This window comes from Ustilaginoidea virens, chromosome 7 (assembly GCF_000687475.1).
Source record: "Ustilaginoidea virens chromosome 7, complete sequence".
Lineage (NCBI taxonomy): Eukaryota > Fungi > Ascomycota > Sordariomycetes > Hypocreales > Clavicipitaceae > Ustilaginoidea > Ustilaginoidea virens.
The window spans coordinates 2276564-2303022 of NC_057322.1; the positions used below are offsets into that span (position 1 = coordinate 2276564).

A 26459-nucleotide genomic window follows, 5' to 3' on the forward strand; every position below is an offset into this window, starting at 1 on the left:
GGAGTACGGAGTACTCCGTACACCTTGATCCAACCGAAAGGTCTGCCGGCACAAGCGACTGCTCACTTTTACTATTATTTGCAGCGACCCAGGCGGGTAGGGGCGTGTGGCTGCGGCTGACTCGCTCTCTGGTCGCTTCACCAGCCAGAAGAGGAAGATGGGCACGCGATCCCGGGCGCCTCCTTTGCGCCAGACTCCCCCCACCCAGACTCCCACCCGCTGCGTACTGTACCAGCCTGTAACCGCCGCCCGTTGCTTTTCTCGCGCGGCCTGGCTTTGCTTTACCCAGTACTCCGTTCTCCGTACGTCTTTGGCTTTACCGAGTACGTACAATACTAGCCTCATGCTCCCCTCCGCCACTAGGTAGTTGACAGGACCCCCTCCCTAGAACGCCCGTGGTGAGCCCAAGCCCTGCTGCTGATTCGTCGCTGTCGCCTGGTCCGTCCATTTGCGCCCCTGCAAGAACAAAAAGCAAGAAATTCTGGTCCGTGGTCCGTGGTTCGTGGCCCGCGGTCCGTGTACACATGTAACCAACTTCTCCGTCCCAGACTGGAGGTAGGGAGTGTTCTCTGTACTGTGTACAGAGTACTCCGTACGGAGTAGCTGCTTCTGCTGCTTCTTGTCCGCCACTCTGCAGCAACCAGGCCCTTGAATAAATATCGGCGCCAAGTTCAGACGTTCGCGTCGGCGTCTTCGTCTGACCGGTTCCTGATTTCCTGCCCACGTGCCCCCTCGGACATCTCCTTCTTTTCCCTTGATCGACTACTTTGCTGCGGCTTCTTCGCCAACAACAAGCCCGGCCATTGCGATTCTCGAAGAGTGGAAAGCCCTGTCGTGGCGGGCCTTGGCTCGATGCTGACCAACACTGGTCCATAATGTATCCTCCGTTGGTCTGCTTCTTCTTCGCCATCTTCTTCCTCTCGATTACGTCGACCAAGGTTCTCCACCTTTTTCTCAATGCGCGTGCTTTTCCGACCGCGGTTACCGTCGTTTGCCTGCCTGCGTTCGTTGTGCCCGACATTGTTCTGATAAGCCTTGTTTGGCTCCTTCTGCGTCCCAAAAATGGCTTCTTTTCCTCGCTCGGCTTCCTCGCAGCCTGCTTGATTTGGTAAGTTGTCACGCGGGATGGGGCAATCTGCAACGGCATCTGGAACGTTCTGCTGCCCGGCGTCTGGTCGTCTGGTCAACTGGTCTGGTCAATCCGATTGACGCCTGCACCCCGCCTGACCCAGCACTGCACAGCACCTGCGCAGCACTGCATGGCACCAGTCCACAGCACCAGACCAGACTCCGCGATACCTGCCTGACAAAGTTGACAGACGGCTGGGACCTGACGCTTGTTCAACCCGGCGGTGCCCCTTCTCCGCTTTACAAGGGGTTTTTCTTGAACCTTCTTTGATGACTCTGCCAGCAACTAACATCTCTTGTGCCATCTCCGCAGTCTCGTTACCCTCGGAGCCGCCTCGTCCCAGTGGGGATTCTTTTACCAGTCTGGCGGCGAGCCTGATTGGGGAGATGCGGCATCGTTTGCCGCTAGCGAAGAGGGCCGAAAGATTCTGCTGAGCGAAGGCGCAATGCCCCTCTCCTTTGCCTGTGGCATCTTGGTGATTTCTTGGATTATCAAGTCCCGTCTTTACAGGTTCGTGAGCCGTGCCTTGGCTGCGGCAGGGATTTATGCGCAATCATGTCAGTAACCCGCTTCTGCCATCGACTGCACTGATTGACCAGCTTCTTCCTAACCGCCTTGCCAGTGTTTCGATGGACCACCTCCAAAGCCGGCCTGAGGAATTCCACCAAGTGGGAAGAGACCGAGTCTTCACTTCTGCCCACTCTCCAACATGATTTCGACTCGGATTCCGATTCCGATTCCGACTCAAATGGATTGCATGAAAAGATGGGCGCAACCTCTTCTCGTGCCATGCACTGTCCCCGTTACCTTCCCCTGACTTTCGCCCTGCTGGTTCTCGTCGGACTGTTAGGAATATCGGCATTTTTTGATCGTGACAGACCATACAGCCGCATGTTTTCCACCCTGCCCCTGCCTTTGCTGGCCATCTTCTTGCCGAAGCCCGTTCAATGCGCCACCTCATGGCCGCTGCCCGAATTGATCGATAAATCGGCATGGGAGGCCCCCCAGGGATATTTCAAAGGCTGGGCACCGGGCGCTGCGAACCATATTATCCAGACCTACCGAGACAGGCAGCCGGATTGGCTGCCCGCCATCCCTCTAAGCGGTTTTGCTCGCTGGAGCCGGGATGCAAAGGCCAGCACCAACGAGCTGCCCTTAAACACTACGGAACGGCAAAGGAAGCACTGCTCCGATCCTTTGATACTTGACCCATACTACAACCCCGCCAACGATCCCATCAAGATTTCCAACCTGGGGAACCCCTTTTTAGAGCCATTGCAGGCCGTTTTCAAAGACGGCTCTGTCAAGATCAAGCATGTTGCCGTGATATTGATGGAAAGCGCGCGTCAGGAACTATTCCCGCTTCGGCAAGGCTCGGGGTTTCACAACCTCCTCATGAAATCTCATGACGAGCTCGATTACGACGATGTCAACGAGTTGCTGTCGCACATATCACCAAATGCGGAGCGCATTACTGGCCTGGGGGGCAACTGGAGGAGTAGCAACGGCACGGCGTTTGGTCGCAAACACTCGGAATGGGACGACAAGACGAAGGAAGGCTTCGGCGGAATCAACATAAATGGTGCTCTGACGACGAGCAGTGTGTCAATGAAGAGTCTGGCTACCGTTCTCTGTGGCGCGTGGCCCATGCCCGTAGACATGTTTCAAGAGTCGGAAACAGAAAGCTATCAGCCCTGCATGCCCGAGATCTTTGAGCTCTTCAACAGGTTGAAAACGAAAGAGCCGTCTGACCACTTTCACCAACAGCAATGGTATCCGGCCTTCTTCCAGGCAATAACCGATGGCTACGACCGGCAAGATGTCTTCGAGAAGAAGATTGGCTTTCCCCTCATTGTCAACAAAGACCGTATTAAGCAAGACTCGTTGGACGAGGCGGATCTCGAAGAAGTCAATTATTTTGGTTATCCGGACACGGCGGTAAAGCATCACATGGCGAATTACATAACCAATGCCACGGCCAACAATCAGCGCATGTTCTTGTTCCACTTTACCAGCACAACGCACCATCCCTGGTCTACGCCCAAGTGGTTCAATACGAGCGAGTACTTGGGCCAGGCCCACGGACTGATGCAGACTCACAAGGACATGAACAGCTACTTGAACTCGATTCGGTTCAACGACGTGTGGATCGGTCAGCTCATGCAGATGTTTGACGACCACGGAATATCCAACGAGACCCTAGTCGTGTTTGTCGGCGACCACGGGCAAGCCTTCAAAGAAGACGTTGCCAAGACGGGCACGTATGAGAATCCTCACATTAGCAACTTCCGCATTCCCATCACATTCCGCCATCCGCAGCTGCCGCGCGTCCAGCACCACGTCAACGCAACCTCTGTCAGCATCCTCCCCACCATCCTCGACCTCCTCGTCCACACCGGCTCTCTAAACGAGCGCGACGCGTCGGCGGCGGCAGACTTGATGCAGGATTACGAGGGCCAGTCGTTGGTTCGGCCGTTCCGAACGTCGTACAAGGGCCGGCGGGCGTGGAACTACAGCCTTGTCAACCCCGGCGGCCGCATGCTGACCATTACGTCTTCCGACACGCCGTGGAGGCTGGTGCTTCCGCTAGACAAGAAGACGGAATACATGTTTACGGACCTCGGCCAGGACCCGATGGAGCTGTACCCTTTGCTGGAATGGTCCATTTCCAGCTTGCAGGCCTCGGTGCGGCGCAGGCACGGCAACGAGGCAGCTGAATGGGTGGTGGAGGCGCAAAAGGTTGGTTTATGGTGGGCGTCGGAGCGCAAGAGGCTTTGGAAATACGAAGGCTGATGCATTCTTTGTTTTTTTTGGATGTGGTATGTTTACGGTTGTGTGGGTGTAAAAATGTAAAAAGGCTCGATATCTGGGAAAATCTGTGTTATATACCCACGCTCTGGTCTGGTTTTTCCTTTTTGTATGACTTATATTGTCATGGGTTTAATTGGCAAGGGACACGGAAGTTGGCATGTCGGCAGTCTTAAAAGTTTGTTCATGACGACATGAATTATCTTTTCATCGTAGGTGTGCCGATGGAAATTACGAGGCGGCTTAATCCTGCCCATAGTTGACCGACAAGTTCACTTCATCATGACTTTGGACTTGGATATTGTTTGAGCGGATAACAAGGTGGTAGAAATGGCTGCCAACATCTTTGTCTGTGTTACCCAATGCAGGCAGGCAGTGCACACTACATACATACACATGATCAGACACCGCCTCGCAACAAGGTCATGCATGCATTTACACATACTCAATAGAAATCTTGTCAAAAGCCCAGTGATGCTGATACAAAGCTCTGATGAAAAAAAATTGCCAACCAATCTGACTATACTACCAAAATACAATACGATGCTTTTGCTCTCAAGATCATGAATCTGTACACGTTAAATAACAAAACTTGCCGAGGCCCAGCAATGCGATCAATTTCGGGCCTTTCTCGTCCTCGGCCTCCCTCTCATGGAGGCCAGTATTCTCTCGGCTCCCTTTTCCGCGGCAACCATGACGGCAAATTGGGGGTTGACCGTCACGGGCTCCAGAATGGAAGCGTCGACAACGTGAATGTTGCTGGTACCCAGCACCTTTGTGTCTTTGTCGACGCACTTGCCTATCCGGCAAGAGCTGGACCAATGCTGGACGGATCCCACGGCGTAGGCAGACGGCGTGGTGATGTATTTGACGATTTCGTCGAGGGTCGAGTTCTGGGCCAGGTTAAGGGGGGTGAGACCCGACTTGGCCGGGGAGTTGGGCGTTGAGGGGGGAAGGCGCTGGAACAGGGAGTGGATGAAGCTTGCTATGGTTTGCGCGTCGCGCGGGTGGCCGTAGTAGATGCCCGAGCTGGGCTTGGCGACAAAGTTGCCGTCCGAGAGCTCGACGCTGCCAGAAGAGAGGAGGCCCGAGGTGCCGTAGATGTTGAGCGTTATGGTGTTGGCGCCCGTGAACTCCGCAAATCCGGACGAGGAGACGGTGCCTTGGACTCCGGAGCGCGTGCCGTCGGTGTGGTTAACGTATGTCCAGAAGACGGAGGTCTGGCCTGCCAAGCTATAGGGACCGCGCCGGCCGTTGAGATACAGGTCGCGGTCCTTGGGGTCCGGGTCGTCGTACTTGTAGACGTAAGACTGGACGTCGGGCGACGAAAGCACGATGAAGGTGTTGGGGTTGTCAAAGAGCCCGCTGCCGACCTGGGGCTGGACGACCCACGAGGACGGTTCGACGTACGGCGTGAACCTTTGGCCGGCAAGCTTGGCGAGCTTCTCACGCGGCCCGATACCAGAGTACATGAGGATCTTGGGGGAGAGCATGGCGCCGGCGCTGAGGACCACGCGCCCCCCTCGGGCGAGTTTGATGGTCTTGATGGTGCCGTCGTGGGAGATGGTCACGCCGGTCGCCACGCCGTTCCTCTGCTCGACGTACTTGACGCTGGCGCCTATGACGAGGCGGAAGTTGCAGCGGGCGAGAGCGCTCTGGAGGTACGTTCGGGTCGGGCCGCCGCGCTGGCCGTCGATGAAGTTGTAGGCGGGGCGGCCGAACACGCGCTCCTTGTCGTTGATGGTGTCGAGCAGCGAGACATTCTTGTAGCCGGCCGAGCCGACGATCCAGTCGTGCACGGCCTTGTAGCCGCTCTGGATATAGAACTTGCCGTCGGGGGAGTAGTGCGTCAGGGGGGGCTGGCGGCGCAGCAGCTTGGCGACGGAGGGCTGCACGTCGGCGGCGTGCCACCCGGGGGGAAAGTAGTTGTCCCAGTCGGAGGCGGGCGGCTGGAAGTGCAGGCCGGCGTTGATTGCGCTGTTGCCCCCGACGGTGCAGGCCTGGAAGGCGGACACCTGGTCGGGCGAGCAGAGCAGGCTGGACTTGCCGCGGAAAATGGAGGAAACTGCGGCTCACGTTAGCTGCGATTCACGAGCCGAGTGCACAGCTAATAAAAAGCGATGCAGAAAAGGGGGGAGGGTGGTGGGTTGGTTCGCACACAGGCCGGGGACGTCGACCCTGCTGAGGTCCGTGCCGTTGAGCCACGCGGGTCCCTCGCGACCGCCGACAATGCCGTAAGACTTGCCGCCCTGCTCCAGGAGCAGCGTCTTGAGCCCGGCTTCGCTCAGTCTGTCGGCGACAATGATGCCGGCTGTGCCGGCGCCGACGACGATGGCATCCCACGACTCGCTCGCCCAGTCGGCGGCTAGGACGGAGGAGGATAATGCTAGGAGCGGCGCGACTCTCATATCGAAGATGGCGTCTCTGTGTGTCTGCAGAAAAGAGCAGCCAGGAAGGGGGGAGAGAAGGAGGAGGCTCTCGTCGCTTTATCCATGAATGCTGACATGCCGGCCAAGTTGGACGTTGCCCATGTACACTTTGGGCTTTGGATCTTACTAGTAATCCTCGTATTCCGACTTTTAGCATGACGTAGTGCGGCTTTCGTATTCTCCAGATCGCTCGCCCCAAGTGGACCTCCAGGAGCCCAGGACCCAGAACTCCCAGCGGCCGACCGAGTCTTCGGGACGCCTGGACCCCGTCGGGCCAGAAGCAGCCGTTTTCATGTCCTTCAGCTCTCGTGGCGTGTCGCTTGATGCGGTTAGTCGGTTTCCGGCGGCGTGGCCGACCTGTCAGCAATTCAGCACCGTCAGACTGCGCCCAATGACGTCTTGGACTCTGACTCGCTAGGCCGGCAAGGAATCCAGCGGCAGGAGCCGACCCGAACCACGTGGCTGTTGCCCTCCATCCATATTACAGTGTATGTATGACGTTGCGTCACGAACGGGCCGCCGACGGATGGCGCAGCGGTGACCGACTCCGACCAATGCGCCTGCCATGTCCGTCTTGCGATACCCAACAGACTTTGTACATCAAGCGCAATGCAGAAACAACAGCGAAATGGGCAAAGGAAGCAGGGGGAAAAAAGAAGAAAAAAAGAAAGAAAGAAGCCAGCAGAAAGCTGCGGCAGCTGCCAGCCACGCGTGCCAATGAGAACTCGCACGCCATCCAGCATCCAGGCGCCTAGACCTACAGTAGTTCGAACTTTTGCTCCTACATATCAATGGTTTTAACAGCTGATGTGGGGCTCGATGCAACGTTGACACTTAACGCCATGATCTTGAAAGATTCATCGACATGGCGAAAGCACCCATGGGCATTGCCATGCACCTGGACGCATCGTGCGCCTGGGTCTGCTTCACGAAGCCGGATGATAGAACCGACTGGCTGTTGGCATTGAACCCAAAATGGTCTGTCGACACCAGCGGCCATGCAAGTTACGGCTTGCCTCCACCCAAGGCTCCACGGCGGCTGCGCCGGCTTCTACGGCTGGTACAGCGCATGTGTCAGAAAGGTTCGACTCGGGAACGTTGCGCCTGAAAGATTCTAGTCTACGGATTACTGTCATACAATAAGAAATCAGACGGCACTTACGGCCTGCAGGTTGCAAATAGTGGCGTGCTGCCAAGTAGCGTCGTAAAATCTGCATCATCAAGACTCAGCTGCGCTGCAACAGTTGCGCAATACGGAATATGCCTACCGTTTATGGCATGGCGGTTTTACGAGCTGAAGATGATGAGCGTACACAAGATTGAGTCCTGGTGATGCTAGACCGCATGATTCTTGCTCCCCGACGGGCGCGTTGTTTCCAATCAAGGTGTTGGTTTGGGCACCTCTGGGGATACCGACAACAAGAGGTTGCGACATCTTGCAGCGAAAATATGTCAGACTGATTCCATCTCTCTTACCTGCAGGCAGCTGTAAATATATATAGTATTACGAAATGAACGCAAGGACCTTGTATTCAGTGTGTTACTATACACAAGTTCTTTGCTTCAAAGCGTAGCAATGCAGAAATGAGTAGACTACTAGTTATCTGCCGAGTTGCTGTAGTGTGAATACCGAGTTTCACCATAATACCGTGCTGTAATCGCACAGAAGGAGTTGTCGCAAACTTCATATCAATCAACTACTCTTTCTCTGTACTCAGTAGGTACATACTAAACAATTGCGGCAGCACCTATACAGGTGGTGCTAAAAATAAAGAGCACGGTCAAACCGTGGCATAAAGTCAGGTCTATATAAAAGCTACTCAATATCCCAGCAAACCAGACCTGCTAGCCTGCTAGGTATCGTATCGATTGTGGCAGCTGACTGCCGCAAACGCAAAGACGTACCTCGGAGTCCGCGCTGCGGCCTGCCTGGGAAAGCACTGGCCAACTTGCTGGATGGCGATTGCAGGGTATTCGAGGAAAGAGCTGCCAGTTGCATCCCAACTTCCAAGGCCGGGGCCTGGGTCGAGACCCTTCTGACGCAGTCTGCGCAGAACGTGATTGAACGGCAGCCGCGTTACACAACATGGATGTGGTAAGTCGTCGGATGACAAAGAGGGGGGGGCCAATGGTCGGTTGATCCGTACTCTGGTGGTAAGTCTGATGACAGGCAATTGAGGATTGCAATCCCTGGCAAGCGCAGCCGGAGGGAAATAACCGCTGATAATGGTGATGCTGTGTAGCCCTCGGAGCAAAATCGTCGCATCGCATGCAGCTCTGGGCAATAAGCCGCGAGGGCGGCTGGCAACTCGGGGGCCCCGACTACATGGAACTGACAATTAAAGGCCAGAATGCGCCTCCTTAGGTCCGCAGCCTGTCTCGTGTCCCTCGTCTCGTTCCTCATCACCATCCGTACCTGGGCCCCCCACCCAGACTGACCATTCCATCCTTGGTGTAATGTAAGCATGGCACCCGCGCAGGCTCCCGTGAGCAGCTCCTCATGATTCAGCGTCTTGGCAGATTCAACTTTTCCCCGCCCGCGATGCCAGACCAAGTCGACCAGCAGCCCGCCAAGACGGAGATTCTCCCCCAGGACCCCACACAGCCGGTTGAGACGCGGCAACCGGTGCGTACCTTGCGGGATCCCGCCATTATCTCTGACCGTATTCTGACAGGCGGCGCGTCAAGGAACCCGAGTCTCGAATGGCGGTCGACGACGTGCGACTGCGTGGCGGAGAATATGCCTCGTGCAACTGCTGCGGCTGCGGTTGTAGCGAAGAGTGCTGCTAGATGTCGTTTAATGCCGCATGGCATGGCTAATTCTGCGCCTGACGGGTCTGTCTTGTGCCCAGCGCTTGGGCTGGTGTAGACGATGGCGAGCGCCAGTCAGTATTTGCTTTGCAGCAATGTGCCGTGGCAGTGAAAACGTTCGGCCTGTCCTTGTCTCCGTGAAGGTAACAGGTAACTTTAGAATTTTGTATATTGCTGGCACTAGAATTACCTTGAAGAAGAAGAAGGCAAGAAAAGAAATCTATGCTGCCGCCTGACCAATCGACTCGTCCTTGTCCAGTGAAGCACCCCCCTCCGGGCTTGACTGCACGCTCTTCGCAACCCTGGGCGGGTCCCAAATGCTTTTCGACCGGGTGAAAATGTCGTCGATTTCCTCCAAAGAACGCCCGCTCGTCTCGGGAAAGAACAAGTACACGGTCGGCACAATGGCGGCGTTGAGCACCGCAAACACAACGTAGAAGCGCGAGCCGATGGTGTTGAAGCCCACGGGCGTCACCTCGGCCAGCAAAAAGTTAAACACCCAGACCACGGCGGTGGAAACGGCGCTGATGGCTGCCCGCAGCGGCAGCGGCGCAATCTCGGCGGCATACAGAAACGTCAGGCCCGAGTATCCCACGGTGAAGATGAACTGGAACGCAAAGAGGAACACGATGGCGACGAGGAGCGCTACCGCGTTGTCTCGCGCACTCGTGGTGCCCGACAGGACGGCCATGCACGCAGCCATGCCGGCGGCGCTCCAGAGCATCAGCCGCCGGCGTCCCAGCCGGTCAATGGTGAAGAAGGCGAAGAACCCCCCCAGGGGCTGCGTCATGCACATGGACGCGGCAAGGGCGCGAGACTTGACGGGACCCATTCCGAGATGCTGCTCCAGGATGGTGGTGGCATACATGGTGATGAGGTTGATGCCGCATAGCTGCTGGAACATTTGTCCCGCGGCCGCGAGCGCCGTCCGGTGCAGCATGCGCTGGTTCCCCATGCTGAACATTGTTTTCCATGACATGGTGCCGCACACAGACAGCGAAAGTCGGATATCCCGGATCTCCTGCGTGATAGCATCGTGGTCTGGGTCCACGTCGCCCAGTGCGGCGAGAATCGCCCTCGCCTCATCATGTCGACCCTGCTTCACCAACCATCTCGGCGACTCGGGAAGCACGCATACAAACACCATGGTTATGACCAGCAGGATAATTTGGAAGCCGAGGGGAAACCGCCACGAGAGGGTAGTGCCCTTGACGAAGTAAAAGCCAAGGGCTATCCAGAGGGCGACGGAGGCTCCCGCGCCCAGAAAGATGCCGTTCGTCACGACATGAGCACCTCGCTTGCTGGGCTTGGAAATCTCTGACTGCCAAACGGGCACCGTGGCAACGTACCCGCCCGTGCCGATGCCCAGGACGATTCTCGCCGTGATGAGCTGCGCAAGACTAAACGACAGAGCCATCAGGGCGGCGCCTATGGCGGTAGTTGCTGACGCGACGAAAATGACTCGTCTCCGTCCGAGCTTGTCCCCCAGATAGACGCAGGATAGGGAGCCAAGCATGCCGCCGACCGTGAACAGGGCAACCACGGTCCCTGTCGCAATGTTATCTTGTGGTCGGATGGAGCGCGGAGAGATGTAGTTACCCTGTATTGTAGAGTTGCGACGCAATTCTTCGCCCACGGTGTTGATGGTATCCAGCTGCGGAAACGCCTGGACAAACGAATCCAGTGTCAGGAGCCCGCCCGCAACGCTGAGGTTGTAGCCGTAGCAGAAGAATGCCGGCAAGACAACCAGCCCGATGAATGCGCGGCTCAGCGCAGAGCCGCGTAGACCGAGGTAAGGGGCCATGCTGGAACGTTGTGAATGACGGAAGCCGTGCGATGTGTATCGACCACAGCTTGGAGGATATGGAAGGCAGTGCCAACAATCTATAATGGGTATTAATATCCATCCATCCTTTCATCATTTTCGCGGGTTGATCCGCCTCCATGTCGCATGGCTCCTCCGCAATGGCACCACGATGCCGGCCATCGGCGGCCGCCGAAGCATGGTCATGGTGGATCTTGAGCAATTTTGGGTTTATGGCGTCGGCCGGCGTTTCATATCCCCTGTGTTTTTTATGTAGGGACGGAAATGCTCAGTAGCCGACGTGCGTCAGCCAAGTCCGGACCTAGGCTTAGCGGATCGGCAATGACCAGACATATGTGGTGTTGGACTCTGGAGATGGTACTGGCTGTTGTGCGGAGGGTTAGTAGCCCTAGCTGCCAGAACCCAGGCGTCAATAGCGTCAGCCGACGGGTGCACGATCCACCTATGCCAACCCTGCTGCACTGTCACATGACCTTACCTATATAGGCACTCCACCATCACATATCCTAGCTTAGCTCAATCAAGCCTCCTTCATATCACATCGTGCCCCTCATATGCACCAAACATCCACCCAACCGCGCTGTTGAACTGTTGAATATAAAGACGATGCATAATAATGGCGGCAGTTCTGGGGCATCTGGAATAAGAAACGATGATGAAGCCGTCTAAATAGAGGCCTCTTGCCTGGCATGTCAGGTTGCAGCATGGGTCACGGAACTGAGCAGCAAACGGCGCTGCTCGGAAAACAAAATTGAAGGTCCAACAAAGGCATGAAGCCGCTCAAACAAATCATCGCAAGCAGACATGGGAGCCTTAACAGCGGCATGCAGCTAATCTGCAACGCACAGCACCCCAACTGGCGCATCGATCTTTGGAGTGAGTTGCGGATTTGCCACAAGTCTACTCCCTCAAGACTGAAAACTTTCCAATAGAAAAGAGGAAGAAAGGAAAGAAAGAAAGAAAGAAAGAAAGAAAGATACAAGCACATCATGTGCTTAAATTATCGAGTATCCCATGTTTATCTGCACATTGACACTGACGTATACTTTAATGGATGCTTGGTCCAGACTTTCCGTCATCAACTTCCCGGCTTCATTACCTTTTTCCTACTCCCCGGCTTCATTACCTTCTTCCTACTTTGCGAACTGCTGTTGCAGTTTTCAGGAGCGCCGCCGGTGACTGTATCGCCGGGACCGCCGGCCACCGCCCGGTTGAACAGCTCCAAAGTAGCTTTTGAGAATCTGCATGAAAACGTCTCGTAGTCGTCGCAACCGCCGGTATGCCAGCCGCCAATATCGCCGATTACATCGCCGCGCCTTGTCCCGCTATTATAGTTTGCCAGCCAAGGCGAGCCGCTGGTGCCGCTTTGCAAAGGCCCGCATTCAATGCCCATCTGACCATCCTTTGCTCGGTACGTTTCCGAAGAGCAGTGCCGGGGCCTCTGCTCCCCATAGGCGTAGCCCACGATTTCGACCTTTTGCGTGTAGCCGGCGCCAATGCGCAGTTTGTTGCCGCCAGTGACGTCCTGCACATGGACCTTCTTGCCCTTGTACTTGCCCTTGCCGAGCCTGACAAAGGCAAAGTCCCGTTTGATGTTGAAGTTTTTGTTCCAGTCCGGGCTGACGTAGAGAGCCTCGACGGGGTACGTGCCGTAGGGAGCCGTGCCGTTGAAGTATCCCGGGGCAAAGTTCATTTCCGTGCCGTCAGTACTGAGGCAGTGGCTCGCGGTGATGAGGATATTTCGGCTTGTGCTTTCCACCACGCTGGCTGTGCAGTAATGCTCCTTGATCTTGTCGTCGTAAAGGACTCCTACAGTCGGGATGCCTCCGTAAAATACAGCTTCCGCAGCAACCAGCAGCACCCTGCTGGAGAGGAGAACAGAGACCAAGACCGTCAACATGGCTGTGGAGGTGTTTAAAAACGTAAAAAGCACAAGAAAACCACTGATGACTGGATGAGAGGTTGCAAGTCTGTCTACTCTACTGGAATCAGAATCAAGCTGCAAGGGTGGATCAATAGATATATATGTACATAAATAATAAATTTCGGCATGTTCTCTTGCCATGGACGCAATGCAATCCTCCATCTGCTGAATCACCACAACGGCGTGACGTTTCTGGAGGGAAAAGAAAGTTTTCCATATCATGTGCGACCAAGGAAGCTACTACTACCCAGCCCTGGCGCGACTAACGAAAGTCGGTGATATTTGGTTCCGCGTTGGATCCATGGTGGAGACTAATATTTCAGCCCGTCGATCAGGTGCAACGGATTATTTTTCCTTTCTCCGCCTTCTCGGACGTGACTTGACTCTTATAGAGTGGAGGAATTAATGGAATAAACAGCTCGTAGTCCGTAAAGATCCCGATTGTCTTTCCGAGAAAGGATCAAAAGCACTCCGAGTCTCCTGCTTGAACCCCTGAATGCATGGCCGATGGCTTTTGTGGCTTGACCGGTTCGCGGAAATTTACAAGCACAAATGAGCTGAAATCGTCCTATAATTGACAGTCGTATGTATTATGCAAGCCCCGCGGAATGGGAAACGCCGCCTCACTCGACTATTATAGGATGTGATACGAGTCACCACTTCTGAAATTATCCCGGCCCGGCTGATCATCCCCCTCCCCAGGCTTACAACTTTACATCACCCAAGACGGTCGGCAAACCAAGAGAAGCGTGCAAAATTCTCCTTACGGAGTACATACGAGCCAATCAGGACATAACATATCCGTGAACTATGTTTGCCTTCATCCTGCTCTCTTCTGGTCAACATTTGGCGCAGCTCCTCTTCTCCTAATTCGATCCAAAGCATCTCATTAGCCTCATTGATGACCATGAAACTCAGACGCTGAAGGGCCAAAATGCTTGGACGGGAGATAAAGTCAAGCAGACGTCCTTGGGTTCGGACGATTGCGTGGCTTGAGGCTGTGAGTTTGAGTTTTGGCATTGCAGCGCCATATTGAAAATTAGCCTACTCCGTAGACAGTGTGTTGCAGCACAAGAAATCTAATACATGCCGTTACGCCTTTTTGGTGCAACAGCAGGCGTATTTCTAAATGAGCATTGCGACGGAGCTATCCCTGTTTTGGCAAATGATCTACGCCAAGAAAGTGAAAGGCGCCTTATTCCCCAGTAAACGAGGTACCAGCGGAAGATGCCTATTGAAAGAAGTCGCCAAGAGAATTTCTTTCCCCCAAGACTCCGTATATCAACGGAGGAATCCAATCGGACTCCAGACTTATTTTTGCTGGCTAACCATTCGATTGATGTAGAATTATCCAACGATGATGACAATGACGACAACGACAACGACAACGACAGACCATGACAGTGGCGAAAAAGGAGAAGAAGAAGAAGACGACGACGACGATGATGATAATGATGATGAGGTATGATCTGGTTCGTCATCATAATGCCACTCATCCTTTTCGCCCCTCAATCACCCTTGGTGTTTGACTGAAGGCAAGTTTCCACGAAGCGTCTTTCAGCCGAGGGAGCACGAGGGTTTTAAACGACATTCAACATATTGCTGTAATGATGCAAATAACAAACTTGGGAAAAGCAACGACCGAGGGCCGTTCCTACACGGACTGCTTTCGCGGGACCAACAGGCGGCGTAGGGAAACCCGATGTATTGCTCCAGCCTTGCCATGGGTCATCATTACTACGATCAAGCTGGCTTGGCACGCGCCAATGTCTACAATAAATATCACTTGAGAGGCGACGGATTATGCCTTGTGGTTCAGCCGGCATGTCATGCGCCATGGTTGTATTGGTTCCTGGTACTTGCTCAGCGAGCACAAGGTGTTGCACTAAAATGTGACGCCACACAAGGTGCGGCTTTATTGGGCTTATTGGGCTTCATATACTGCGATACAAGGACGGGGCTGCAGCCAAGCCATCGTGCATATTGCACGGAGTACTATGTATAGTACAGTCTGTACTCCCGTACCTATCAGCTTACCGTGGAGCCGCGCGTGTCTACTGGGCTCTCGGCTTAGGTCCCCGAGCAATGCTATATATATGTAGAGCCTAACGAACGCCGGAGCCGGTACGGAGTAGACAGCGTGGCTAATGGAACCGGTGCCTGGGTGGCTTCCTATGCGTTAGCCCCTAAATGGGGTAATTCAACGGACAAGACTGGATTTTTAGCAACTTGCTTGCTTCCCGTCTATCTGCATTTCATGGGACTTCTTTCGCCTCCCCAAAAGCAAGGACTGGACTCAAAAGAATCGGATAACTTGTTCGCTTAGGGGCTTATATCTGCAAAGATGCAATGACTGGCTGACTACTTCAACCCTGATGCATTCGGGGCATGGCGACGTCCGGTTTTGATGCAACGACACTTCCGCCCTAATATTGAACTTTCAATAGTAAATACGAACGTAAGGAGGACTTGGTCGACAACTCTCACTTGTAGCACAGCATCAACACCAATCCTAAACTTTTCGACCGTGACCCATGTGCAGGACACAGTCCCAAGTTAACCATGGCCAACAGCGTCAAGAGTTCCTGATATACTTACCTGAATCGCAGCATCCGAGCACTGATCTTGTGGGCTTGCGGCCATGGCTCCCAGTTTTGCCATGGAACAACAAACAACGCCAACAAATCCAAAGCTATCTTTGTAGACTTACCAGACACAGTCCCAACGCTCGTCAGCGTCCATCACGAGGTCCATGATTCGGCAGCGCCTGCCACGGCCTCTTCAAGCATTTATGATCTCAACCCATGCAGCCCAAGCAAGTGCACAACCTTCGGGCTTACCACTGGTATCCTTCAAGTTGCGGCAAATTGATACAAGAAGCACCCGACACTTACCAACAATTGCAGCATGTGCCCATTGAGCCATTCATTTGCCACCTACGCTCCGACCTTGTGAGTGAGAAGCCCGATGAATTCGAATAAGAAATGTCGAGGCACAAGGGAGTGCAAGGATTCTGAAGGGCCATGTAACTGGCGGAAAAACTTCCCGGCAGGGCGTGAACTTGCGAAATCACTGAATGAACAAGGATGCGATTCGAAAGAGTTTCAGTGAGCGTCACGTTTCGGTTTCCTGGTGATTGCTGAAACAGCTTTGGAAGACGTGGGTGTAGCCCGTGTTTAATGTAACAGTTGCTGTTTAGGTGAGTCGTTGTAGCTCAGGGGAATGAAGACTGATCAGTGGAAGATTTGGAAGCCTTGTGGATTAGCAAATTGGCCAACTTTTAACCCAAACGATGCAAGGGCAAGAAAATCACTATGCGCATGGACACGCACATGAATCTGCACATGGCGGCGCCGCCACCGTACTTGTCGGCTGACTGTGAGACCGTAGTCTACCTCCCATTTCAAAATCCAACAGATAAAGCCAAGCACCACGTGTCTCGGCTATTCGGGGTAATGAATAGGGGTGCCGACGGCCCAGCGGTGGGCGGTCAGACTGAAAGGTTACATAGCACTCCAAGAAGTACGTAAATAAGGCAGTTTTTGATCATGCGGAAAGAGCTAGACCCAAAAAGATACGAGGGGTTGTGCGAGGGTAATGAACAAAGCCCGCAAGATATTGATAAGTCCTGAGTCCTGACGGAGTCAGGAACCCTCAGTTGCGGTAATCGTATATTCGAATCGGCACCTTAATGCCTAATTTCCCGTAAAAGGATGACGTATGGTATCGAGGTGGCTTCTAAGGTTATCGATCGAGCTAAATTCGTGATATTGTGAGGCAGGGACACGGGATACTCGAAAGAGACAGAGCACAGGTACTGGCATGTAAAGGCATGCAAAAGAATGCATGTAAAGATCCACTTTTCTCCGAGGCTCCGGTCCGCTCGCTCAGGGTGGAATCTAGTGCAGCCGGAGAGAGAAGGTTCTGTGCTTTGTTCTGGAACAATTTCTCGCTTTTTCTGGCAAGGTCTGCCTGTCTTTGAGCCGACTAATCCAGTAGTCTGCTTAGTCTGCTTCACCGCCAGGTAAGAATCTCTCAGGGTCCTTCATATGACCAAATTAGACGGAGGTATGAGCGTGTGTGTGCGCTGTGTGTGCGCTGGTGCGTGCGCTGTGTGTGCTGCGTGGGAGGCCCTGGGGCCCTTATCCCCCATCACATTCCTGGAAGATGCTGGAATGGTGATCCATGCGTCGCGTGCGTCGCGTGCGTTGCGGGGAGTGGGGGGGGGGCCCTGCATAACACCTGGGTCATGTACCGCCGCACTTTGCGCATCCGTCCTGTTGCCCCTTTCCCTTTCCCTTTCCCCATCTTACTACTCCGTAGCCATCTTGCACCCTCTTGCGGCCCCTTGCGCCAACTGGTGCGCTATCGACCGACAATGACCCGCATCTGGCATCCCTCCAATCGCAAGCTTGTCTGTCCCAAACCTTGCTGCATATTGCCTGCTGCAATGCAAACCCCCGCCTTGTGAGCCTCGGTAACCCGTGTTGGGTCCATGCAGCCGCAACCTACCCCATTTTATGCACATGCTCTTGTTAAGCCCTTCGTGATCGCTTATTTTATTTCTAGTTATAAATTTCCCAATGCGACATGCGCAACTTGCTCTCCTTTTTGGCGTACCCGCATCACCTTATGCCTCTGTGGACGTTTTTCCATCTTGAATAAGTATTTGCTTCCAGCCTTGAGAATTGAAGCTGCGCGTTGTCCTTGGATCGTCAATCGGGTCAGTTGGTTGCTTTTCCATCCGTCGTGCTCGAAGCGTGGAAACCCAGCCCAATGCTTTTCTGGAACTTCTGCCCCCCAGCCCAGTAAACCTTCTCTCACCGCCCCTGTCTGCATGACCGCAGTTTGAACTTTTGTTACCCTCCCCTCGGTGCACACACATACAGGCCTCAATCCTCTTGGGACTGACAGCATAGGCGGAAAATTCTCTTGCGCAAAATATCTGGGCTAACCTGACTGCTTTTCACTACAGGTTGCGACTCGTGTAGCATTTTGCATTTGTTTGGGGCAAAAATCAACGCCGCAGCCATGAACAACTCAATCCCAGATGGTCGCGTCGGCAACCTGACGCCGGAGCAGGAAGCCAAGCTGCGAGAGCTCTGGCAGGCCGTGTTCAAATTGTACGACATTCTACTGGAGTGGAATCGCAAGAAAGACACAGAAGCCCCTGCCGCGCCCAAAGTCGAAGCTCCAAAGAAATCCCGCTGGTTCGGACTAGGCGCCGCTCAGGCCGAACCAGTTGCCCCCGAAGTCCCAGAAGAAGCCCTCAAGCTTATCGACTGCGGTGACACGGACAAATACGGCCTATCCAAGCAGTTCCAGCAAGTCATCGCCACTCAGACGTCCCAATCTCTTCGCGCCATGGTTCTGGGAGCCATCAAGCATGAGCACCCAGATGCCGTTGTTCTGCGATTCCTCAGAGCCCGAAAGTGGGACGTCAACAAGGCTCTCGTCATGATGTTCTCTGCAATGAACTGGAGACATAACGAGGCCCAGATCGACTCCGACATCCTGACCAACGGTGAGGAGGTTCTCGTCCGCGACGAGCACGATGGCAAAATAAAGAGCAAATGTCTGGCCCAGGACTTCATGAAGCAAATGCGCAACGGAAAGAGCTTCATCCACGGTTTCGACCGTCAGAACCGGCCTGTCAGCTACGTTCGAACCAAGATGCACCGTGCTGCTGATCAGTCCGTCGAGAGCCTCGAGCGATATACAGTCTACCTTATTGAAACCGCTAGAATGACCCTACACCCTTCCGTCGAAACTGCCACTCTTGTGTTTGACCTCACCGACTTTACCCTTGCCAACATGGACTATGTTCCCGTCAAGTTCATCATTAAATGTTTTGAAGCCAATTACCCTGAATCGCTGGGTTCGATTCTTATTCACAATTCCCCTTGGGTTTTCAAGCGTGAGTGAACAACACAACTTTTTCCTTTGTATTTAAAAAGCGTACTAAGAACTGGCAGCCTGTTGGAAAATCATCTCGGCCTGGCTTGACCCCGTTGTCGCATCCAAGGTCCACCTCACATACGGAGCCAAAGGCCTCGAGGAGTTTATTCACCCCTCCCAGCTCCTCAAGGAACATGGTGGTGAGGACGACTGGGAATACAAATACGAAGAGCCTATTCCCGGTGAGAACGATGCGATGAAGGATACCGCTACCCGCGACGCCCTCCTAAAGGAGAGACAAGACTTCGCCCAACAGTTCGAAGACGCTACTAGGCAGTGGATCCAGAACCCAGAGGGTACACAGGCCGCCTCGCTTAAGCAGGAGAGAGAGAGCATCGCCGTCTCTTTAAGAGAGAACTACTGGAAACTTGACAAGTATGTCCGCTGCAGGTCCTTGTACGACCGACAGGGTATCATAGTGCCAGGTGGCAAGACGAACTAGCCTTCTGGGAACAAGATCATGGAAAAGAACGCTGCTGCTGCAGATACCTCGACTGGATCCATTGAGCCGGTTGAGAATGCGACGATCACGGCGGCTTCGGCGGAGATTGCGGCTTAAATCATACCCTTTTATATCATGTATTCTGTTGCAACACATCATGGCCAGTTTTCGTCCTCTCCGTGTGATTGTTTTTCTCAGGTTTTCGGTACTGTATGGATTTTAGCATGCTCTGAAGGGGTTAACCGAGCTGACCTGTATAATGGTGGCTGCCAAGTCGCCATCTATGAAGGGAAACAAACGATATGCGAGTCGTGACTACCTGGATCCTGGGGATTCAAAACCCTGCAGCCACGCGCTGATTAGCATGCAAGGCTAGCCGGATAGCAAATCAGAGCCTTCTTATCTTGCTTGTGAGATGTGTCTGCTCAACGACGCAGATGATCGTGTCCACAAGCTTGCAACCTCGAGTATTGGCGGCGGCGCTGGCTTAAAGACGCCCTCTCTTTTGGTACCGTTGAACCCTCCACATTCCTTATCAGTGGACTCGTTGGAAGAATCGACTTACTGGTGGCATTACGTTATAATCTCCACGGATGACCCTAGTCAACGGGGCTCCTTCCAGAAGTTGGGGGGCTTGCATGTCCAACCATACAATGTTAGTAAATGCGACATGGTAATTGCTGCCACAGAGCACCCATAGAACAACAACTTTTCGAGACGACATCGAGTGAATTGTCACTATGGACAATATAGTAAAGTATTGCAGGTTGAAGAAACGAAGCAAGCCTCGGGGGCCGCGGTTCGTATCACGTACCTTCTCCCTACCACCTACAACATGTCGCTGGTCTCTCAGCTGGAGGCAGGCGCGATCCCCTGCCGGCGCCATCACAACAAACCTCTTTCATGACTCGACTTTTGCCGGAAAATTTTCTTCACCCCATCCATCATCGGCACTGAACGCAAACTCCGCCGCTCAAATAAATGCGCCTTTCTTCACCAAGCGAGCTTTCAATCTATTCCGAGTGTGTTGTCTTTTTTTGTTGCTCTATTGAATAGTCTTTTACCTTCGTCTCGATCAGTTTTCTCCGTATCGTCTCCGTATCGGCTACGGCTCCTCCCTCGGTCATGGCTGACGACGGTCATAGCATCCTTGCTCCCGTCTCTGCGGCTTCGCAGCCACTGGCACACAAAAATCATGTCGGTACCACTAGCCGCGCTAAATCATCAGGTGCCACGACGCCACCCCTCGGAAGCCTTGCCGTTGGCGTTGCTGACAAGGACGATTCTGGCGAAACGAGCGAGGAACTGTCACAAGATCGTCTGAAACAGATTGCTGCCGCTGGAAATGCGCATTTCCATCGCCTGGGCTGGAAGCGCCTGGCCATCGTCACCATCGTTGAGGCCGTCGCCTTGGGAGCGCTCAGTCTGCCCGCAGCCTTTCACACACTGGGCATGTTCGCTGGCGTATTTCTTACCATCACCTTGGGATTGATTGCGATTTTCACTAGCTATCTCGTTGGGCAGGTCAAGCTCAAGTTCCCGGAGACTTCCAGTTACGCCGATGCGGGCAAGCTCTTGCTCGGCAGATTTGGATATGAGCTTTTTGGTGCTGCCCTGGTTCTTGAGTTGGTCATGGTGGTTGGTTCGCATGCCTTGACAGGAAGCATCGCTCTCGGGACGCTCAGCGATGGCCACGGTTGCTCCATCGTCTTTTCCGCGGTATCTGCCATCATTCTGCTTATCCTGGCCATCCCGCCATCGTTTACGGAGGTCGCCGTCCTCGGTTATGTTGATTTTGGGTCCATAGTTGCCGCTGTCGCTATAACCCTCATTGCCACAGGTATTCAGGCGAACGATTCCGCCGTGGGTCTCGGAGGCATTGACTGGTCAGCCTGGCCCAGGGAAGGGGTGACGTTTTCCCAAGCATTTGTTGCCGTCAGTAACATTATCTTTGCATTTAGCTTCGCCATTGGCCAATTTTCTTTCATGGACGAAATGCACACTCCGACCGACTACATGAAGTCGATTTGGGCATCGGGTTTTATCCAAATCATCATCTACGCTCTCACCGGCGCCCTGTGCTATGCATTTGTCGGCTCTTCTGTTAAGGCTCCGGCACTGCTGTCCGCTGGACCAACCATTTCCAAGGCTGCCTTTGGAGTCGCATTGCCAGTCATCTTCATCTCCGGCTCCATCAATTCGACGGTAGCCCTTCGCTACCTGCACGGTCGCATGTTCAAGAACTCTGTTGCGCGCTACATCAATACACCCATGGGGTGGACCACCTGGATCGGGCTGGTCATCGCATTCACCTTGGTGGCATGGGTCATTGCCGAGGCAGTTCCCATTTTTTCCGACCTGCTTTCACTCGCTTCAGCTCTTTTCGTGTCGGGCTTTTCGTTTTGGATCCCTGCCATTATGTGGTTCAAGCTTCTTTGTAGGGGCAGCTGGTACTCCAAGGAGAATCTGCTGACCAGCATCGCAAGTATTGTGGCCTTTATCGTTGGCGCGGTCACGCTCGTTGCCGGCACTTATTCTACGATTGTAGACATTGTAAGTTTGCACAGAGGCGACTTGGCTTTGGATAGTTTGTACCCAAACTAACGTCAAGGCAGATCCAGGAGACTGCTCAAGGCAGCGCTCACAGCCCGTTTGCATGTCGGTCGCCATGAAGAGGAAGTACGATACGAGACAGGCAATATGAAACGAGATGAAACAAGCGATGAATAGCATCCATCGACGAGACGAATAAATGTACATTATGCTGCTTTAGGCCATGAGAGCGAAAAGAAAGTGTTTCTGCCCATGACGGTCTTGCAACCCCACCCACATGACAATGCAACTAACTGTGTGCCTCTGAGTTCCGACCCCTTTCCCTTGCTCTAACATTGTGAGGCAAGGAGGCAACATTTCACCAACCTGACCCGTACTGACGGAGTTACTTTTCGTAGCTGTGGACTCACATCACCCACTTCATCTGTTGCCCTCTGTATTTCTCCCCCTTCGATTCCGCCACGTACTGCAAAACTATTGGTGATACATGCTGTACTTGATTCATGTGTCAAGGTTGGATGCCAGCATCTTACATTGACAATGTATCACGTGTCGTAGGCCACGTGAAGGCAGATGTTTGCAACTTAAAATGGTGAGGGTCGCCCTCGTTTAAAAAAACAGAAACTCATCGTCTAACCTAACAAAGGTCTTTCTTTGCTCATTCCCAGCTGCATGTTTGGAGCTGTAAACAGAACACAGGGATCTAGCCGCCTGGTTGTTGTTAGGAAGCACAGCACTTTGCAGAAACAGGTGACACGCAGAGCTAGACCAGTCCCTTTGCCAGCCGATTTCTCGACATCGGGAAGCTACCAAACGCTTCACCTGCTTGCCTCCACTTGCTTTTCGCAAATCCCAGGCAAAGTTCCGCTTTCTCTGATAATAGACAACGTGCCTATATCATATGGGTAATGTTTGACCTTTTACAAAGTACCTTCCTGAAAAGCCTTAGACGGGCTTAACTTTCGACAACCACCCTTGTGTTGTACAGCTGCAATCCCTCGTAAGGACTTTTGATGATGGCTACCTAGTAATAATACATACCTATTATCTTAACGGGCGCGACAGTACAATTACAGGTACTAGGCAGGTCCACAGCCCCATCGTACATTGAGCTAAGAAAACTCATCGTAGCTTATATGCGGCAAGTACATTTATGCCAAGTAAAATAACACGTTCACGACACGTCTTCCCCGCTCAGACATCACCCGGCAGAACAATATGATATATGATGTACATGGATATATATATATGTATACTTTGGTCAGTGTCCCGATTTCAATATTGCATGTACGCAAGGCGACTTTTCTCTCGGCAAACGCTTCACCTGATTACGGTCCGCTGCGAGAAAAATGCGGCCTACACAAATTAATGCTGTATGGCTGCTCGCGGCTGGTGCGCTGGCCCAAGACCCCCAGGGCTGGTACCAGTCTCATCCTGGCATGGCACGCATCAGCCATGTGAACCAGGACACGCACCAGATAATAGACGAGTTCGGACGCACACGCTTCTTCCACGGAACCAACGTGGTGATGAAGGAGCCGCCATGGCATCGGCCGCTCGAGTGGATGCCCGGTGTCTCGTCGTTTGGCGAGAGGGACGTGCAAACACTGCGCGATCTGGGCCTCAACGTCGTGAGGCTGGGCCATCACTGGGCAGGTGCGGAGCCTGTGCGAGGATACTACAACCAGACGTTCATCGACTTGATGAAGACGCAGACCAGGATGGCGGCAGAGCAGGGCATCTACGTCCTGGTTGACGTGCATCAGGACTGCCTGGCGCGGCAGTTTTGCGGCCACGGCGCACCCGACGTAAGTGAGCGGCGCAGGCGTGAGCACGTTGCTCGCTGGTCTGGCGGATGCTGAATGCTGACTGCTGAATCCCGATAGTGGTTCGCCAAAAAAGACTGGGTGTCACGCGGCAAAAGGTACCCCTTCCCCCTCAAGCTCAAGCCGTTTCCAGTGGATCAAGACGGGTTTCCGACGCCGCATTCCATCTGCGGCACGGTCGACTGGGGGCTGAGCTACACGTCAGTGGCGCTGGGCAACGCCTTCGGAAGGCTTTACAACAACGACGACGGCCTGGGCGACGCCTTCGCAGCCTACTGGAAGAAGCTGGCGTCTGAATACGCCGACGCGCCCAACGTAGTGGGGTACAACCTGCTGAACGAGCCCTGGGTGGGCGACACCTGGGCCGACCCGACGCTCCTGATCCCCGGAATTGCCGACCACCGCGCCTTGGAGGGCCTCTGGAACCGCGCGGCCCAGCAGATCCGCGTCGTCGACAACAACACCCTCATCTGGTTCGAGGGCGCCACGCTCGACATCCTCTCGGGCTTCAACAACGTGCCCCTGGGCGCCGGGTCCAAATCCGTCCACTCGTTCCACTACTACTCCCCGCCGCAGCTGGGCTCCATCTCCGAGACGCTCCGAAACCGCCGCCGGGACAGCGAGCGCCTCCGAACCGCAGGCGTCCTCACCGAGCTGGCCTTTTGGACGGGCGACGAGAAGCACATGCGCCGTCTGGAGGAGGCCATGGCGGCCACCGACGCAAGCATGGTGTCGTGGATGGGCTGGGCGTACGAGAACCTGTACAACGGCTCGACGGGACAGCCGTTTCCCGAGCTGGCCAGGCACTACGGCCGCGCGTACCCGGCGGCTGTGGCAGGGACGCCGCGTGGCTTCGGCTTTGACGCCAGCTCAGGCACCTTCAGGCTGCGCTTTGCGGCTGATCCGTCGGTTGATGCGCCTACCGAGATTATCTTGCCGGCGGCTTCCTTCCCGGAAGGGTATAGCGTAAAGGTGGAGCCACAGGGAAGCTTGGTGCAGCACGTGCCAGACGGGCGGACCTTGGCCCTGTTCACAGCCCCACATGTTGGCAAGGGCTCAGACATCTCGGTTACCATCACGCGTAAATAAACTGCGACGTACGTATTCTACGCAATGCAACGATGCAGGGATGCGACACATAGTACATGCTTATCAATTTCAAGGGCCTTCAAGGGCCTTTCTTTTTGTCATCTTGAGCACAAAGACGAGCCACGAAAAAAGAAAGAAAAACTATTTGAAGAAAAAGTACGAAGTACACCGGCTCCATCACCATAGCTAATACTCCACTAGCACCTCCATCAGCCATCAGCCTATCAAAGCGGTCTGTTAGAAGGTGAAATGGAATAATTTAGCTTAGAAGAAATCAACATTCTTACAACCCACTAATTTGGCCCAAGGTCATTAGAATCATTTCAGGTCGGGCACCCCCAGCCCAGTAACCGCATCCCACCCTTTCTTCGCCGGCCATCCACCAGGTTCTACTCCATCCCTTTGACTGCGTTACGGTGCAGCTTTTACAACGGACCAGGGTTTAAGCCAATAGGTAACCGTGATTAAAGGGTACTAGCAGACTAAGAAATAGTACGATAGTACAAGTACTAGCAATTTCCAGATTTACAAAGAGCTCATCGCACTTATCGCACCTGTAGGGCCTGGCATATAGCGCTGTGAGGCTATTCCCACCACATTAGGCTATCAATTTAGCAGTGACAGAGGCAGACGGGAAAGGCGTTATCACTCATGCTAAAGATATCACTTATTGGCTCTATTAGAAATGCCGGTATTCCTAGTATGAGGATTTTAGTGATAAATGTTTGGCGACTAGGCCGGTTGCCAAGAAGGAACCCAGTAGGTAGCTAGGTCCCTTAAGTAGCAAAAAAAGGGTCCGATACAACAGCTGCACCTTAACACAGCCAAAGGGATCCTAAACACACGAAAAGCTCTGCCCCATTTCCGCGTCCTGCAGTAGCGAAGCCACCTTGCTCGAGTACAGGATGGGGTTCAAGAAGCCCAGAGACTTCTTTCCTCTTCGCAGCCTCGCGTCATTCACCAAGGCAATCATGGCCGCGAAAACCGGGGTGCTGGCACTCGTTCCCCAAGCCTTAATAACTTAGTCTTCGGCGATGATGGCAAGTGATTTCCCCACGGCCGACACATCGGGAACAGCCTCTCATGTTGGCGTTGTAATAGCCTTTCAAGTGTCCGTTAAGCTGACTGACGTATCCTTCCACAGGAGCAGCCTGCCCTGCCGGCCGTTCGAAATACTGCGAGAATCCGTCTGAGCTAAAGTTTGCTGCTTGAGGCGGCTCAGCCAGACCTGTGGTGGCACCGACGGACGTGACCCATGGACAAGACGCGGGAAACGTCTATCTCCTCGCCCGCCCCTTGCCATTTTTCGTAGCAGCACTTGATGGCGGTATTAGAGGCGGAAGATGTTGCTCGCCTCCTGCAATAGATGCTTGATAAGCCCGTTCAAGGAACCCTAATAATGCACGTCTCATTTTCTTCCTGTCATCAATTAATGTTGCGCAGCACCATATTCCACCTGAATTTTCTTCCTGGTCCCCCAAAAAAATGAGGAGTAAGGTTACCCAATCGAAGAACGCAACATATTTTGTTTTGTATCGGTTGGCGTAATTAACAGCCTGCTTAAGCAGGATGAAAGAGTTTCCTTTAAAATACGATCCTACTTGCTGCATAGATATCACGTGCCGATCATAAAGCTCTTGTTGCACAAATGCTGCTTCAATTTCC

General features: G+C 53.7%; 10 protein-coding genes across 10 annotated transcripts; 5 read left to right on the top strand and 5 right to left on the bottom strand.

The window, feature by feature from the left end:
• Nucleotides 1-875: 875 nt before the first annotated feature.
• On the top strand, nt 876-3922 carry UV8b_08284 (uncharacterized protein; the record flags this gene model as incomplete). The annotated part of the gene is made up of 3 exons (XM_043145781.1): nt 876-1108; nt 1442-1686; nt 1752-3922. The coding sequence occupies 3 exons, from the start codon at nt 876-878 to the stop codon at nt 3920-3922; spliced, it is 2649 nt and encodes an 882-aa protein (XP_043001716.1).
• A 629-nt stretch (nt 3923-4551) lies between these two features.
• UV8b_08285 (uncharacterized protein) lies at nt 4552-6345 on the bottom strand (the record flags this gene model as incomplete). The annotated part of the gene is made up of 2 exons (XM_043145782.1): nt 4552-6002; nt 6096-6345. The coding sequence occupies 2 exons, from the start codon at nt 6343-6345 to the stop codon at nt 4552-4554; spliced, it is 1701 nt and encodes a 566-aa protein (XP_043001717.1).
• Nucleotides 6346-6516: 171 nt separating this feature from the next.
• Nucleotides 6517-7801, bottom strand: UV8b_08286 (uncharacterized protein; the record flags this gene model as incomplete). Its single annotated transcript, XM_043145783.1, has 3 exons — nt 6517-6723; nt 7529-7577; nt 7680-7801. 3 exons carry the CDS (start codon nt 7799-7801, stop codon nt 6517-6519), a joined length of 378 nt encoding a protein of 125 aa, XP_043001718.1.
• A 655-nt stretch (nt 7802-8456) lies between these two features.
• Nucleotides 8457-9156, top strand: UV8b_08287 (uncharacterized protein; the record flags this gene model as incomplete). The annotated part of the gene is made up of 4 exons (XM_043145784.1): nt 8457-8461; nt 8712-8825; nt 8887-8992; nt 9055-9156. 4 exons carry the CDS (start codon nt 8457-8459, stop codon nt 9154-9156), a joined length of 327 nt encoding a protein of 108 aa, XP_043001719.1.
• A 241-nt stretch (nt 9157-9397) lies between these two features.
• On the bottom strand, nt 9398-10981 carry UV8b_08288 (uncharacterized protein; the record flags this gene model as incomplete). The annotated part of the gene is made up of 2 exons (XM_043145785.1): nt 9398-10725; nt 10777-10981. The coding sequence occupies 2 exons, from the start codon at nt 10979-10981 to the stop codon at nt 9398-9400; spliced, it is 1533 nt and encodes a 510-aa protein (XP_043001720.1).
• A 713-nt stretch (nt 10982-11694) lies between these two features.
• UV8b_08289 (uncharacterized protein) lies at nt 11695-12902 on the bottom strand (the record flags this gene model as incomplete). Its single annotated transcript, XM_043145786.1, has 2 exons — nt 11695-11832; nt 12129-12902. 2 exons carry the CDS (start codon nt 12900-12902, stop codon nt 11695-11697), a joined length of 912 nt encoding a protein of 303 aa, XP_043001721.1.
• A 2385-nt stretch (nt 12903-15287) lies between these two features.
• Nucleotides 15288-15835, bottom strand: UV8b_08290 (uncharacterized protein; the record flags this gene model as incomplete). The annotated part of the gene is made up of 3 exons (XM_043145787.1): nt 15288-15438; nt 15525-15631; nt 15821-15835. 3 exons carry the CDS (start codon nt 15833-15835, stop codon nt 15288-15290), a joined length of 273 nt encoding a protein of 90 aa, XP_043001722.1.
• A 2122-nt stretch (nt 15836-17957) lies between these two features.
• Nucleotides 17958-19326, top strand: UV8b_08291 (uncharacterized protein; the record flags this gene model as incomplete). The annotated part of the gene is made up of 2 exons (XM_043145788.1): nt 17958-18843; nt 18902-19326. The coding sequence occupies 2 exons, from the start codon at nt 17958-17960 to the stop codon at nt 19324-19326; spliced, it is 1311 nt and encodes a 436-aa protein (XP_043001723.1).
• A 1125-nt stretch (nt 19327-20451) lies between these two features.
• UV8b_08292 (uncharacterized protein) lies at nt 20452-21998 on the top strand (the record flags this gene model as incomplete). The annotated part of the gene is made up of 2 exons (XM_043145789.1): nt 20452-21879; nt 21942-21998. The coding sequence occupies 2 exons, from the start codon at nt 20452-20454 to the stop codon at nt 21996-21998; spliced, it is 1485 nt and encodes a 494-aa protein (XP_043001724.1).
• Nucleotides 21999-23228: 1230 nt separating this feature from the next.
• On the top strand, nt 23229-24794 carry UV8b_08293 (uncharacterized protein; the record flags this gene model as incomplete). Its single annotated transcript, XM_043145790.1, has 2 exons — nt 23229-23687; nt 23766-24794. 2 exons carry the CDS (start codon nt 23229-23231, stop codon nt 24792-24794), a joined length of 1488 nt encoding a protein of 495 aa, XP_043001725.1.
• Between the last annotated feature and the right edge of the window lie 1665 nt (nt 24795-26459).